The sequence below is a fragment of the Lepisosteus platostomus genome, chromosome 8 (genome assembly GCF_059453375.1).
Source record: "Lepisosteus platostomus isolate fLepPlt1 chromosome 8, fLepPlt1.hap1, whole genome shotgun sequence".
Lineage (NCBI taxonomy): Eukaryota > Metazoa > Chordata > Actinopteri > Semionotiformes > Lepisosteidae > Lepisosteus > Lepisosteus platostomus.
In genome coordinates, this window is record NC_142618.1 from 13,366,507 (window position 1) to 13,383,221 (window position 16,715).

At 40.7% G+C, this 16,715-nt stretch overlaps 1 protein-coding gene across 4 annotated transcripts in view; it reads right to left on the bottom strand.

Annotated features, from left to right (window-relative positions):
* Positions 1-16,715, bottom strand: part of spidr (scaffold protein involved in DNA repair) — a 119,804-nt gene that overhangs the window by 67,647 nt on the left and 35,442 nt on the right. For all 4 annotated transcript variants that reach the window (XM_088642479.1, XM_088642478.1, XM_088642477.1 and 1 more), the window contains exon 8: positions 11,004-11,223. In XM_088642479.1, coding sequence (XP_088498605.1) covers positions 11,004-11,223 — 220 coding nt within the window. The remainder of the gene's footprint in view (positions 1-11,003; positions 11,224-16,715) is intronic.

Below are 16,715 nucleotides of genomic sequence, written 5' to 3' on the forward strand. Positions count from 1 at the left end.
CAAAAGTTTTTGTGGGTGACCCGCCTCCTGTTTTCCTGGTGAAATACTGTACATTTGGCCATTTCTTGTATGAGCACCTGACTGAGGGGCAGGTGGTGCAGAGACTGGTCCTCCATCCAAGCACACAGATGCTTTTCCATTCAAACAAGTGGATGGAGCCAAACCCGAGCTATAGCCAAGCTATCACCAGCCCGCTGGGCTCCAGACATCTTAAGACTTGCATTTTCTCGTCAAGAAAGCGAAGAAGTCCTTTATATAAAGGGTGATAAGTTGCACAACAACATTGCTGAAGTCAATGCAAACGGTTAGGTGATATCCTCAGATCAAATACCAATGAGCTGGATGGGCCAAATGGCCTCTCTCCTAATCACAACCTTTCTTTGGCTTTTACATTGCAACTGGTAGAAGCAAGACAAGCTATTTGTCTGAGATATGTAGTTGCAAGAATTAACAAAAATTCTGTCCCATTCCCCTTAAACAGCCTGGAAAAAACAAGTGCCTGTTCACTGGTCTCTGAGCTCTAGATATCACACATTTCCCCAAGAAAATCCCACAAATGTTCAGTTTAGCACAGGTTTAGAAAGTAGGATATCCACAGAAAAACTGTTTCACAGACAGTGAACTTTGAATGAAAAAAAAATACAGCATATAAGTACACGTAACTTTATCACTGAAGTCAGGGAATTTAAGATGGGTGTTGCCTTTCCTTATCTTTCATTTCTTACCACAATATTACAAATTTTGACCCTCAATATAATTTCTTTCCAAAAATCATTTCCAGCAGATAACATTAAGGAAAACGTCAGACCCATTTAGTCAGGAGCGGTTTCATTGGTTTAAAGCAGACTGCACCTATCATTTTATCTCAAATTGCTTCCAAAAAGGAATCACCAAGAACTTCAAAGTACTAAGCTAGTTTTTTTTTTTTCCAGTAGCTTGATTAAATCATTTTTTTTCAAGCGTAACACACCTTAAATAGCTGTATGAAGCAGGAGATGTTTATCAGTGAATATATGCAATACATCTTTGACTGTATACAATAAAAGGCTGCAAAGAAAACCTTCACCCCCGCTCTGCAGTTCTGACGTCAGCAGGTACCTATTACAGGACAATCTGTCATTCTGAGTGACTGGTATTTCCGCCTTCATGTGAGACACACGCACTGTAAACACTCACTACAAACAAAACCCCTAAGGCTCTGTTAGTTTACTCGCTTCACAGGAAAAAAAAAAAAGCATGACATGAAAATTATAGAGGAAATTTTGTCTGGGCATGTAAAAAAAATAATAACTCGCATGTACAAGTTAGCCAGATAATCTTTTTCCAATTCTTTAAAACAAAAGGAAGAGATTACCAAATTGTTACCATTAAACTTACATATCACTGTCATAATCTTTTAAGTGTTTCCTTTCCTTACAGTGTTTACAGTGGATCAATTATATCTGAGCATTTACTAAGGGGTTATGGGGGTAACGTTTCATTTAAACATGAAGGTGCAAACCTAGCTGACTGAGTAAATACAGTGCCTATAGAAAGTCTACACCCCCCTTTTCTGTTTTTTATTTTTTATGTCTGGATTTATATTTTACTTTGACATTATAGAGTACTTCGTGTTGATGAGTGGCAAACATTCTCAGTTAAATACATCATGATTCCATGCTGTAACACAATAAAATGTGAAAAAGTCCAAGGGGGGTGTAGACTTTCTATAGGCACTGTATATAGTACATATGAATAATGTTTTTTAAATAAATGTTATTTATCATCCTTGAAGTCTTGTTTTTTCTCCAAAGACTGATTTATGTTGATTGGAAGTTCCTGAAAGTATTTCCAAAAGAATTAAAAAAATAATTTATTTCAACGTTCAGTATTGATGCGTGTTTTTAGAAAAACAAAGAGGTGCTGAAATTCGATTAAATGTTTTTGGAGTCCTTTTGATTCAGCAATTTTTTCATGACTCAACACGATCCACTCAAGTGACTTTGAATGTTACAGAAGTAGTCAATTAGCTCATTAGTGAGAGCATTGATAGGGCACAGGTGCTCAGGTGATTTAACTCTTTAAAGGTCAAGTCTGAAGAAAATTAAGTGGACTCCAACATGTCCTGCTGATTAATCCCATCATTTTTGTTCAATAAAATAACACTATACCGCACACACAAAATATTTTTCCTTTTCATAATTTTGTGAATTTGTTGTAGCAGTACAGTAAGTGATAAGTTTTTTTTAACATCTTCTTAACGCTTTGTCAGCTGAAATATGACTCCCCTGCATTCAAAATGAAACGATGTCACTAATCTTTCATGCCAAAGAGCTTGTATGTGTTTCAAGAATGTGAATCCATTTTTGAAAAACCTGCAAACAACAACTACCGTTTGCGTTTTTCATTAATCGTATTTCTCATCTTTTCACCTTGATCATCTATGACCCGTGCTCCATCACAGGGAGTCTGAACAATACCTACGATCTCCTGACACGCCCACCTGCCTGAGCTTGCCTGAGAAGGAGTTCACACCAGCCAGAGGAGTTGGATGTCTCTCACTGACAACACAGCAAGGAACCCACCAAGCTCCAGACCATTAATCTCTCGGTTCTAATGTTTGTGACAAATGAATTCCTATTCATATTATGAATACACACAACTCTTATTGAATTTCTGAAATTCAAAAGAGTGTGAACCTTCACACTCTTTTGAATTTCAGAAATTCAATAAGAGTTGTGTGTATTCATAATATGAATAGGAATTCATAGGAATTCAATAGGAATGAAAAGGTTTTCATTTAATGAGAGGTGATTCCATTTACATTAGAAATATAAGTCACTTTCTGTGTCAATAAGCAACAGGTACCAGTATCAGCTTGGCTCCAACACAGTGGTTTTTGCTCTTTGATATTATGATACACACATTTTTTTAGTCCACAACTTTGGATTCAGTAAAATGTTCTAATCTTAAATAGCGCTCATACAGTACAGGCTCGAAGACAGTAGTTTCCAGTCATGGTCCTGGTGGCTCACACACCTGTTGTTTTTTGTTCCAGCTGAGCCCTCTGTTACACAATAAAACCCTTTTTGGCTCAATTAAGCTTTCAGTTCTCTAATGAAGGTGAGATGGAATGAAAACCCGCAGGTGGTTTTGAGCAGGCCAGGAAATCTTCAGCTTGCCCTGCGGCTTGCAAGGCACATATGAGTTTACAGGGCTGTCACAGAGAGTCACAGGTGTCCGCCTTCAGGTCACACGTCTACCGATGTGAGAAGCAGTGATCTGTTTTATATTGCACACTTGGGAAGACAGACATACGTTCATGCTCATCGTTCCTGTGTTTTCAGAAAAATCACACAGGTGAGCTGATAGACTTTCGCTAACTGGTAATTACAAATTGCAGAACATAACAAAAATTGATTTTCAAATAACAAAAAATGTTTTTTTATTGCAAATGCTTTGTGTTTCACTCAGACATAGGCGGATTTTCCTTCATAAACTCTGCACCTAATTAATAACGTCCATTTATGTGGGATGCTATAGACCCATTCTTATAACTGTACCCTTATTCAGTTGCTGTGCATCTTGAGGCTGTCTGCAAGCTCAGACAAGTGTGTGTTTCTGCTCCTTAACGCTCTGGTTAAACTTGTTAGATCAACGCGGCCGAGCGCGAACAAGGAAAAGGAAGTGAAATGACCTGATTCATGGGTTATCTATACATCTATATACCTGAGTTAACCTGATCGGTAGCGCCATGGGCTGTCCTGTCACGCCTTCAGCGGAGATATTCAAGTGTAGGGTGAGCATGGAGGTTACTGGTTCGAACCAGCACAGTCAGCCTGCAGCCGCCTGAAGTCGGGAGCTCCAGGATGGGGGAACACTCGTGGCCTTGCATTCTCTGCCGCCTGCCATCCTGTCTTGCAGCTCAAGAAGAAAACTATCCTAAGAACACAACGAGACTATGCACATACCGTATGCCGTCTTTCAACATTCTGCATATACTGTACGGACTGCGCCTAAATGACAGCCCTCAGTGTTAGCCCGAGTTCAACACTGTTAGACCCCTGACAAGTAATGGGTGTTTCAGGATTCAATTCATCAATTAGATCTGCAAATAACACTCAGGGGGGGAGAAATTTGAAGGTGAAACATACAGTTTTTGTTTTTAACAAAATAAACTCATTGCAGTCGGCCACTGCAGGGGAAATCTGTGGACGAATTTAATCCCTGCAAGATGAAAACAGTGATGTGCTGGCAGGGTTAGCCTCTTTTGTTCCTTTTCGTGAAAGAACATTATGACACAGGAATCCAGTGTCAAATCAGGCTCAAAAGTAATTCTGACAAGAACTGTGCCCTCTTCTACTTCAGCTGCGAGGCACTGGCTTTTGACTGTGTAGCCCAGAGAGAAGAGCCCCACCTACTGGTCTGATATCACCACTTCTCTTATTTCCAATGTAGGCTGTCTGCCATCCCTGATATTAACAAAGTACAGCTTTGCTTAACTGAACTTCTGGCATCGAAAGAGATTTGATATTCAGATTTGAACTACTAGAAAAGAAGTACATTTGAAAAAATCCTCCCCCCTCCATAACCATACCGAGCTATGTCATAATATCAAGTTATGCACTCGCTGGCCAAAATATTAGGATCCTCCTGTCAAATGGGGATCACTGTCTGACATGGTGTGACTGACTTGAGGAGCACATGACTCTGTTAACATTCCCAGTCCAGAACGGGAGCAGTTTCGTTCCCACACAGAAGTACAGGTTCCTTCACAGACACAAGAGGGCAAAGGTACTGGACTGTCCAATATTTCGCACCCTTGTAGGAACACAACAGGAACATCCTGTTCCCCTATTTCAGTATTTAATGGTGGAGGCTCAACGCATTTATTTGCTGGAAGGATTTATTTTGAACGTTGAGTGCGCTGCCTTTCCGAACTCTTGCAGAGTCATTTGGGGCGCTGTCTTTCATCTTGAGCAGCCGCTACCCTCCACCTTTCTGACACAGGTTACTGACAAATAAGTCCTGAGGTGATCAGTCTCTATGTTTCTCCCACCTACTCCATGGGTTGCAGATACTGCCAATAAGAATGTGCGAAATGTCTCCTGCCTTATAATGTAGATGGCCACTCCTTATGACATTGCTCTGTAAGAGAATGAAGGGACAGTACACAGATATTTAAAAAATATTAAAGATACTGTAGCAGAATGATCCATTTTACTTTGGGGACCTTGACAGGAAGCAGTACTGAAACCAGCCTGCAAAGCATAAGTGCAACTAACAGGCCACACAAGACATCCCTTCATAAAAAAGCTTTCTGTCATTGGCAGGCAAAATGTGTTTACAGACTGCAGAGTAAACACAGGAAAGGGGAAAGTAGCTATTCTATTAAAAATTAACTAATAAATTAAATAGTAAAGGGTACTGGAAACAGCATCCTGTCATGACTTGTCTACTATTACGGATACCACAATATTAATTACGTTTGGTGTTATTGTCTCTCACTCCAAAAAATAAAAAGTGGATTTCCATTTGAAGCATAAAATATGCCAGAATAAAGAACAGGAAAGGGGAAAGATTTTAACTTACATTTACACGCCTACAATAAGGAACCTTATAGCTATCAAGTTTTTTGCTATTGATTCTAAGTAGGGTAACACAAAGGTATATCATATCATAGGCCCAGACATCACAATTGCACAAGACAACGGAAGACAAATTTATACATTCATTTAAATGGTTAACATTTCTACTTTAGTTTTTTTGATTGTGTGTTTTAAACAAATGAAACGGATGAGTTAACATTTGAAGTTTAGCCATGTTACATTCACAGAATACAGGGGTTTGCTTACTTTTCCACACATCACGCAAGATGGGGGTCCCGGGGCACCCCAATCCATCAGGATTTGTAAGTGACCTTTAATTCACCACATCCTAAAAATCTAAAACGATTTCACCACAACCACTTAAACAGGTGATTTGTTACATGAAGCAATTGAGAGATCATTTGGGACCAAAACAACACTTTTCAGCCCACAGGGACCAGGGTTCACTCAATTGAACACATCAACAGCTAATATCTGTTGCCCATCCTTAGAGGGAACTAACCTATAAGACTTATGACAGTAGGAGGGTCTCCAGGAACAAGGTTGCACAACTCCGATTTGAGATACAAATTGAAAAATAAAACTCCATTATTGTCTACAACATAAGTTATTTTACAAAAAATCTTAGTTTTCTGAAAAAAAGCTCTGGTTATTTCAATTGGCTGTGATTTCAATTGGGACACTGTTTGCTTCTTAAAATTATTATTTTAATAGGAACGTGCCAATAAAGCTTCCAGTACTTTACTCATTTAAAAAAACAATATACGCAGTCCAAATACACAGCATGTTAATGTAATTAATAAAATTATTAATATAATACACTGATGTAATAACACACTTTTTTTTTAAAGTTCACATTTGAAATTTGGGAAGGTTTTTGTTTGAAAAACCTCTGTCTGCTGTAGACAATATGGAGTTGTATTTTCAATTTGCATGTTAAATCAGGGTTCTGCAACTCAACCCAGGTCCTGGAGAGCCTCACAGTCTAGTAGTAGTAAGTCACATGGGTCACAAGTTTATGTTATAATAATTATGATAATACAATATTAATTGTATGGTTACATTTAGTTTTAGTACAGCTGCAGCAGTGCTGTTAACCCAGGTGTGACGGTGCTTCTGACTGGCAGGAATGGCATCGCAGGGCAACAGACTAGGGCAGAAAACAAAACAAACATGGAGAGGGAATTCATTCTGCACAACGACACATCCTTCCCTTTGTGAGGTTAGTGGTGTGGGTAGATTACACTTGTCAGGTCTGATATGTGCAACGACCACAGCTCTGCTCCTGGCTCCTGCAGTTACTCACGGGCTCAGAGTTTACTCAGCCCCAGTCCCAAGGCAGCTGGGAACTCCACCGCAATGAAAGACTGGGTTTTCCACGGCAGAGTGCCACACTGAGCCCTGTTACATACAGTATACTGGCCGTGAGGTCCCACCGGCCTTGGCAAGATTACCCACATTTCAAATGTGAACCTTTAAATAAACTAGTGCAGCTCGAGACCCAAAAGACGTTGTTCGTTCTGCCTGTCAGTGCAGATTTTTCCTTTCAGTCTGGCCACACCAATTTCAGAGCAGCAATTTCTTTTGTGCACTTAAACTCTCATTTTAAACACAGCCTTTTTGAGACAGGTTTGATACAGGATTCCCGATTTCAGTTTGGCACGCTGAACAATACATGCTTTTCATTTATTTTATTTTTGTTCTTCCACAGTATTCCTTGCAGTATCCTTCTCTCTCTCCATTTGACCCAATATCCTTTTCTGCCCACAGCTGGGTTCAGTTCTACTAATGATCCTGATCCTGGGTGACCCCTGTGCTTTCTGTTCTTACAGTTTATAGCCAACAGGGCTAATTGGTCCATTGCTGATTAAGACCCTTCCCAGCTGAAAATAATTTGTATGGGGTGACAAATTGGTATTAAACCTGAAACCATTTCTGGGGTTAACACATGCACCCTCATCCCGGTGTGTATTGGAAGTCACTAAACTTTCTTTGGTGGGGCGATTAACACGATGTCATTGATGTATGGTGTACGGACTCCCTTTACAGACTCGGGCAGCTGGTCAGAACTGTTCAGAATGGAGGAAAAAAAAACAACAAAACCACACAGTGCGGAACCTGAGAATGAAGTGAATCATCGGAGCTTTGTGTGCTGAAATTATCTGCGACACCTCACTGTAGCTATACCAAGAGTATTTCTGAAACCAAATCCAGAGAGCAGAAGCAGGTTGAAAATGTTTAATCAAGCAGAAAGCTAGAAGGATCAATTAGCTTCCTTTTTGTCATTTCTGCATGCCACGGTTCAACTACAGGTGAGCAGAAGCCAAACTTCCTTTTTGCGTGGGGACACAATTCTTCTATAAATAAGACTAAGATGATGAAGCAGCACGAGAAACAAAGTAAAACTGACTCATGCAAGGTAAGATGTTCAGGAACGTGGTACTCAAAGATGAAATTAATATATAACCAAATTGAAAATCTTGAAACAAAATGAATAGCTGGGGGATCAACTTGCCCATGGCTTACAATTTCCTTTTCATTTCACGATGAACAGCATATACTTCAACTGCATGTAAAAAGTATCATTTGTTATACTAACTATTTTTGAACTACTGGGTATTTACAGACACCTGTTGAGCTTGTTATTAATCTGTCTTAAAAACATTTCCGTATTATATTACCTTTACTGTCGATTACATTAAACCTTTATTTTTTTATGTCCGAAATAAAGTGTAACAACAGCGCAAATTTACAATTTTACCAATCAGAGGCTTTTTTACAAATTGAAGGGCAAAGGAAAAAAGCACCTTCTCCCATGAAAGATGCACCCTGCAATGCACTATTTATATTTACATCGATTATCATCTAAAATAAGCTTCTGTACTTCCATGAGATATTTTTATTCCTCCTGGGCTTCGTCTGGAACACTCGTAGTATTTACAATGCAAATTTACACCTGTAAGTAATGTGACAGAGGACAGTGACACTTATGCTGAGTGCAGACTTTTTTTTCTGCTGGGTATTATTAATCCTCTTATTCAACCAGATAAGGAATTTGGGAACAACAACTTATTTTTACAGCTATGAACCTAAAGAGGACCCATTTATATGCAAAACATTTACATGAACAAACTGAGCAAAGTACCTTCTCAAGGGAGCAAGAGAAGAGATCCACCCAGAATCTGAACCCACAACTCTGCGGTCAGGGAACCAGAGCCCTAACAACAAACCCACATTGGTGTCACGTTACTTGGTTGTGTCACTGTCAACATAAGAGCAAAGCACCCTGCAACATACACTCCCCTGGGAAAGGTTACATGTTCTATAGCTCACCTCTCAAAGGTTAAAATTGATTTAAAAGAATTTCCCTTTACGTTAACAGAAACAATCGAGCAAGTACTACAAGAGAAACCCTACAGACTCCTTAAATCTGTACGTTTCAAGAAGTCATTACAGAATGTGCAATTCTATACAAAAAGTTCAGATTACACATTTGATATTTACCTGTCCTAACTAATGAAATACAGTAAATAAAATTTGTAGTCTCAATATAATATAATGCAGTTACCTGTTATTCCTTATTTTCTTTATAGTGGAAACACACTACATAAACATAATGTATAGAAGCACCAATGCAGACCATTGCCCCAAACAAGAAATTATGTACAAGTAAGGTGAATTTATAAACATACCATGCAGTTAATATCTGCAATTCGTATATTCAACCTACAGCAACTAATACATACACGTAATATATCGGAACACTGGAATGAATGGAATGTGGCAACTGCAGTGTACCTTAAAAAATACCTTAAAAAATCTGAAATTTCTAACAAGTAGTCTTATGGACTGTAGTTTTGGGTGGCCAGCGCAGTAGATAGCATTGCTATTGCTAGGGAAGCACCACTGGCACACTACTCATATGCTGAAACACCACAGATGATGAAGCCCTTCTGACAGGACACAGCTGGGACACACCTAACAGTCAAAGAATTCATCTGGCACGAATTAACTGGTTATATCTTTCCACACATTTTGATGCTCATTTAACAACAACAACACAATTTGTGATAGGAATGGTTACCAAATGAGAGGAAGCCGTTGGGCCGAATGAGCCCATTTGGTTGCATGAACTTGGCGGGGGGGGGGTATATAATGGATTTTAATGGACTTTTTGAATATTTCACTATTCACGGGCTCCACAGAGGACTGCCTGCTCCTCCTCGCTCTCCCACTCGCGAGGCGGCGGGGCTTGTCCCCACGCCCGGATATGGACTAATTCAGCCAAACCCAGTGTTTCAACAAGAAAATTATTGGTGTGTCTTAGATATTAACAAAATAAAAGTGGACTAAAGTGAATCTAGGTGTAACGTTTTATTAAAATAAAGTAATGCTGGTTTTACTCCATTTTAGTCCACAAGCAAGATTTTACTTCTTAAACGCACTTGAAGAGTGCATATTAAAACTTAAAAAAAGGATCTTCAAAAACTTCTTTGTCAGGTACTTGGGTTTCTGTTAAGGGCATTAAAAAGTTAATACTCAAAACACTTAATGACTGACAACTTTAAACTTGCATAGATTAAGTGCCAAAAACCTGTTTTGCCCTTGTTATCACTTTTATCTGTTTAAACAGTTTGTTCATCTTGGATTTTTATGGTGTTTGGATAAAAAAAAGCAAAAGTAGAAAATTTCTAGCAGCTTTTGGCAGCGAAGAAAAACAAACAAAAGTCTGATCTTGTCACGCCAGCTCTCCACCGTTGAGTGTCAAATCTGTCATGCTCCATTCAGAGCTCTAGTGAAAGTAGTTTTTTTCCACGAAGAATTAAAATGTAGGGATGTTGGTATACTTTCATTATTCAAATAACATCTTATAAACCAGGCTTTTTATGACAAGCAATTAATAAAACATTTTTATGACTTAATAAACCACTGAACCTTTGCCCATAACCAAATAAAACAGAATTTTTTTTGCTGGGGAATCGACACGAATAGCACTGCAGTTCCCCTTCTTAAGCCCCGCGGAAACAGTAAAGACAGCATGCCGCGTCTTGAGTCTGTTAAAAATGAGGATGACAACATTGGCTTTACTTCATTTTATAAATATATGCAACTGCCAAAAAAGGGATCACTGCTTTTTTTAAAAATAATTATCGTTTTTGGCAATAGCCCATAGCTTACAATGACAAACACTCTCATCGGAGTACTAGGCTGGTTCAACAAGGGACACAAGAAGAAGTCTCCTGTCATAAACACAGGGATATTATACGTTCAGCAACAACAGGGGGAGCCACTGGAAACAAACAAGCGCTGTACAAAAAGCGCTTGGAATCGCCGTCCCCGAAGGAGCCCCCCCGTGGATCTGATCTCTATCCCAGCGACTGCCGCGGCGCGGTCAACGCGATGCGCTGCACTCACCACGGGGGGGACACGTGCACGATGTCTCCGGGGCTCGGCGCCAGCCGTGCAGCCGTGTCCCGGCTGAAGAGGACCCGCAGGGGGGCCCCGCCGGCGGGAGGAGGCGCCGAGGACGCGCCCTCTGGGCCGGCCGGCTCCAACGGCTGGCAGAGGGCAACCTGCACGGAACACTGCTCCTGCGCCGTCAGCACCTCCAGGACCAGCACCCCGGGTCTGCAGGCTGTGGAGGGGGAAAAAGGCAATGCGACGTAGAATGGCTTCAGAACCGAGCGCACCGCCACTTGACCGAGAGGCCCGCGTCAAGTCCGGAGGCTCGAGGCTCAGTGGGTATGCTCACACGAGAGTCGACGATCAGAAGTGACATGAACGTGTGTGATGTTCATGTCCCTGGAGAAGCGGGACAACACGTGTTATGTCCCTGCAAAGCATAACGGAACGGAAGACAGCCCTTCAAACATTAATAATTTAATAATAATTCCTCACACTTATATAGCCCTTTTCTGGACACTCCACTCAAAGCGCTTTACAGGTAATGGGGAATCCCACTACCGCCACCAATGGATGATGCGACGGCAGCCATAGTGCGCCAGAATGCTCACCACACATCAGCTATTAGTGGGGAGGAGAGCAGAGTAATGTACCCAATTCATAGAGGGGGATTATTAGGAGGCCATGATTGGTAAGGGCCAATGGGAGATTTGACCAGGACGCCGGGGTTACACCCCTACTCGAGAAACGCCCTGGGATTTTTAATGACCACAGAGAGTCAGGACCTCGGTTTTACGTCTCATCCGAAGGACGCCGCCTGTTTACAGTATAGTGTCCCCGTCACTATACTGGGGCATTAGGACCCACATGGACCACAGGGTGAGCGCCCCCTGCTGGCCCCACTAACACCTCTTCCAGCAGCAACCTTAGTTTTTCCCAGGAGGTCTCCCATCCAGGTACTGACCAGGCTCACACCTGCTTAGCTTCAGTGGGCTGCCAGTTGTGAGATACAGGGTGATATGGCTGCTGGCTAAGCTGTATTATTGACAGGGCAGTGCCAAAGCCAACAACAGTCCTCAGGAAAACCCCACAGCCCGACCAATTACTGCATTTCACTTGTCTTCCCTTTCCCCCCTAGCGCCCTTTCTACTCCCACGGTCATCAAACACAATTTCTCCATTTTACTGGCTCTGCAACTGGAACCTCTGTTTTCCAGGCCCACCAATGAGCCCGTGCAGCAGACTTTAACGACCCATAAAAAGGTGAATATCCTCAACAATGTATTTGTATTTCTTCAGCATAAGAGCAAGTGCACGGATTTTTCTAGATGCATTATTTTCATTTCGGCCAGAAGCTCTTGCCAATACAGCCATGAGAAAGAGATGGCATTTGTTTTAGGAGAACATGTCCCTCCTCAGGTATTTCCTTGGGATTTTGAACAGATGTCTGTACTACTATATGGGAAATATGAGAGAGGTGGTTACATAGTTCTAAGAGGGAAAAACAAATAGCATTATAAACTCTTATAGTATATGGAGGAATTCAGGAATATGAATAAAAAACTTTGTAGAAATACATCATTATAATTACACCTGACCTACTAAAAAGTTTCAAAGCCCTGATGGTAAAATAAACTAAATCATGTCAGGAATTATGTTCAAACCCTGCAGGGAAGAAACTGTAAACAGCAGCAAGTTTGTATCAGTTTACCTTTGCTAGTACTGGCACCAAGACATAAACCACAGTCGGGACAATTTTACTATGCCCAAAAGCAATACACTGAGAACACATTGTTTTTCTTCAACAGTAGAACAATGTTTGGGCAAAAGCAGCAGTAATTATAGGGTTCTATCAAACTGAGTTGGTTCAGTGTTTGTAAACATTTTCTAGACCACTAAAATGGTGCACACAAAGGAAACAAGCGACTGACTTTCTTTACTATCCCCACAATCAGTCAGCACTTAGCAAAAAAAAAGGCTGGTATGTGTGTGAACTGGACCTTGCTGACCTCCAGACTTTAGAATAAACACTGTTGCCCTTGACCTGACAATTAGTGTCTAAGCAGCAGTAATGCAACTGAAGGATACAGTCAAAAAGACACCGGGCCTTGCGAGTCACTCAAACAAGCAGGTTGAGCTCTGTCATCATAGGTTCGAGTCTGGGTCCAGTTAGAATCCCATACATTGATCCATTTTCTAACAGCTTAATCCAATTCACGGTCACTGGATGAGCCTCTCCCGGTACGCAGTGGGCGGGTCACACCCCGGACTGGACGCCAGTCCTTCACCGGGCACACACATGCACACGCTCACTCCAGGGCCATTTAACCTACCAGTATGTCTTCGGACTGTGGGAGTAAACCAGTGCACCAAGGGTAACCCAACAAGAAAAGGGGGAGAACATACAAACTTCACACGGATAGCACTCAAGGTCCAGAACTGAACCCAAGACCCCAGCACCGAGAAGGCAGCAATGCTCACCACTGCACCACTGTGCTGCCCTGGGTCAATGACATAGCTACACACTGCAGAGGGAAGGGTGAGATAAACTCATCGAGATGGCTGGCACTGTGCTGGGGATGAGCCTTGACCCCATGGAGGTGGTGGCTGAGAGGAGAATGCTGACCAAGCTCACAGCAATCATGAACAACAACTCTCATCCGCTTCATGGGACTGTTACGGGGCAGCGGAGCAAATTTAGCAACAGACTGCTCCAGCTACGGTGTTCAAGGGAAGGTTTCCGCAGGTCTTTCCTCCCGGCAGCTGTCAGGGTGTATAACGCTGCCCTAGGCTAGGACTGTTAGCCTTTCATTTGCTCCTCTATGGACAGCATGTTTACTCCATTGTACTTTTTGGACAATCAGTCTGTATAAACCTATGCACATTTTGCACATATTTTATTGTTTTTACAGTGACTATGATCAGCACATTTTGCACACACCTATGTATTTATTTTTATTTATCTTGTTTGTCTTTTGTTTTATAACTATTCTGATGTCTGTTTTGCTTGTCTTGGGCTGGACTGCTGTAACACATCAATTTCCCTACGGGATGAATAAAGTATTATCTATCTATCTAGATCACTCAGACAGCACTCCCTTAACCTTCAGCAAGCACTGAGGCCTCCCAGGTGCTAACAGGATTCCTTATCGAATCAGCACTGAACCTGCAGTACGGGGGGCAGCTTAGCCAGTGACATTAGAAGACGAATGGTGCACACACAGCTGCACGCTAAGACTGACTCCAAAGCGGGTGGAGACAGGATAAAATAATTAATGATTCTGTATTTTTTCCAGTTTCCTAGAATCATTAATTGATTGGAAACTGAAAAAATACAATTACCTAAACAGCTTCTTTAATTGATTATCATCATGTATGGAAAACCAGGACTGTCAATTGTGAACTAAGACTTACAACTAGTACACTAGCACACTATAGTACATCATAATCATTGTTTCAGTCAGGACAGCAATATTCTATCAAGTCGTCAATACAGTAACTTCAAAGCAATGCAATCTCATTCAGTTTCCTTGGAATGGACTTCAACATCGGTGTAATACTTCCCAAGCCCTTTCTCTTCCACAGAGTACTTGTGCTATGTGAAAAAGTACAAACTAGAAAAAGAGAATAGAACTGGCATGTTCAATAATACACGTGACAGAAAAGCATCCCACTGATAACTACTTTCTATATTTTAATTATATTTACCATGAAGTGGGGAGGAAAATTATGCTTGTACAGCAGGATTTCATTTTTCAAAAGCCCTCATTTTCAAAGAAAAAATGTACTTGTTTTCTTGTGACTGTTTGTCAAATATGTGCAAGATGGTATATTAATCTTAAACGGCAGTACAAATACCATTTTGAGACTCAAAGAATAAGCGCTTATGATAAAGGTATGAAACAGTTATCTGTGGAAAAAGTGGGTTAAGCATGTCTTGCCGTTTCTTCAGTTTCCACCAACCTGTATCAGTACTTCTTATTTTGAAGTTTTCAGTACCAGCTGAAGCTATTCTAATGGTTCAACTGCTTGCAATGTTTTACAAAGAGAACTCAAAATAAGAAATAGCCATTTGCAGAACTCTTGTCTGATCATGTACGCACCAGTCTGTTGTAAAATGAGACTGCTATTTAGTTAAAAGATGGAAAACTTACCCACGCAAGCAGAAAGCTTCCTGTCGCCTACAGATGCGTTCACTTTCCTCTCTTGGTAAACAGAAGCACTAATTCAAGTTGAGCTTGATCAACAAACAGTCTGCATTTCCTGAATGCACTCCTTCCACCACAACAGACCACAGAATTCTGAAAGCAAGTCTCACACTTAAAAGACTGAAGCGAATCAGTGCAGATAGAAAAACTAGAGTTACGAGAATTTGTTTCCAAATCGCAAGACAGAGTAACAGACTAAACTTCCACTGCTGGAAAAAAAGCTTCTGGACAACTAATGCAGTAGAAGGGTAATACATTACCCTTTTCCTCTCTCTGGCCCTTCTAAAGTTACTTAGACCCAAACAAAAATCATTAGAGTTGGTCTGTGTGTTTGTCGTTTGAATTTAAATGTATTTTCATTTCACTCAATATTGCAGTAGGCCACCAACTTCAAAATCACTACCAGCAGCAAAGGATGTAACACTTCTGATCACACATCCGTTTTTTTTTCATTTCTCATATCTCAATATGTGATAAGATTTTAGAGTCTTTACAATATCTCGTGATAAAAATGACTGACCACAATGACTCCCCTCAACATACACATTCAAAAAACACTAAAATATTATTTTTAACAAAGAACAAGCCACAGTCACTGCATATACTGTGCTTTGTAAAAGTATTCAATACCCTGCAAAGATTCCACATTCTGTCACAGTCAGGATATGCAATCATGGCTCCAACAAAATTGGACTTCATATTTAGCTAAATAAAACTGGCATAGGTAAAAATGCCAAAAAGAGTATACATAAATTCAATTTCAAAGGAAAATTAATTGCATAAATATTCCATACCTTTGCTATGGCAACCATAAATGACATTAAGCTGTGAAAGAATAGTTTGAAAGTCCACAAAATTAGTGTAATGATCCCTATATGTGTGTAATCAATGTAAATGCATCTGTCTCTGCATGTTCTCTTAGACTGGTATTGAATTTTGAGCCTCATCTCACATAATAATATGACATATTGACCATGAAGATCAAGAAGCTTTCAAATCCAATCAGAGTTAAACTGGCAGGGAGGCCAGTTTAAAGATAAGGAAAACATTACTGTCCCTTGAACCTATGTCCATCTTTAAAAAGAGAAATGTGAAATATATCACCCAGATACTAACTGTAAACCACCCCTCTAAACAGAGTGATCGGGCAAGAAGAAAGCTGGTGAGGAACAGTGCAAAAATGAATTCAAGGTGGGAGTCGCTGTTCATATATGGACAATATCTCAGTTCCTATGCAAAGCTGGCCTCTATGGTTGAGTAGCCAGAAAGAAGCCTTTGCTGAAAACAAATCTCATATACTGTACATGCAGAAATACGCGAGAAGACTTTATGATGACACAAGAATAAAAATTGAGCTTTCCGGCCTAATTTCAACGCTGTGCTACAACATGCTTCGGGGACGCTTCTCATCCCCAGGGCAGTGAACCACCTTCACTACAACAGCGCTCAGTATGATCATTAGCGAGTTCTGAATGGAAAAAAAGTTAATTTGAAAAATGTACACATATAAACTAGCA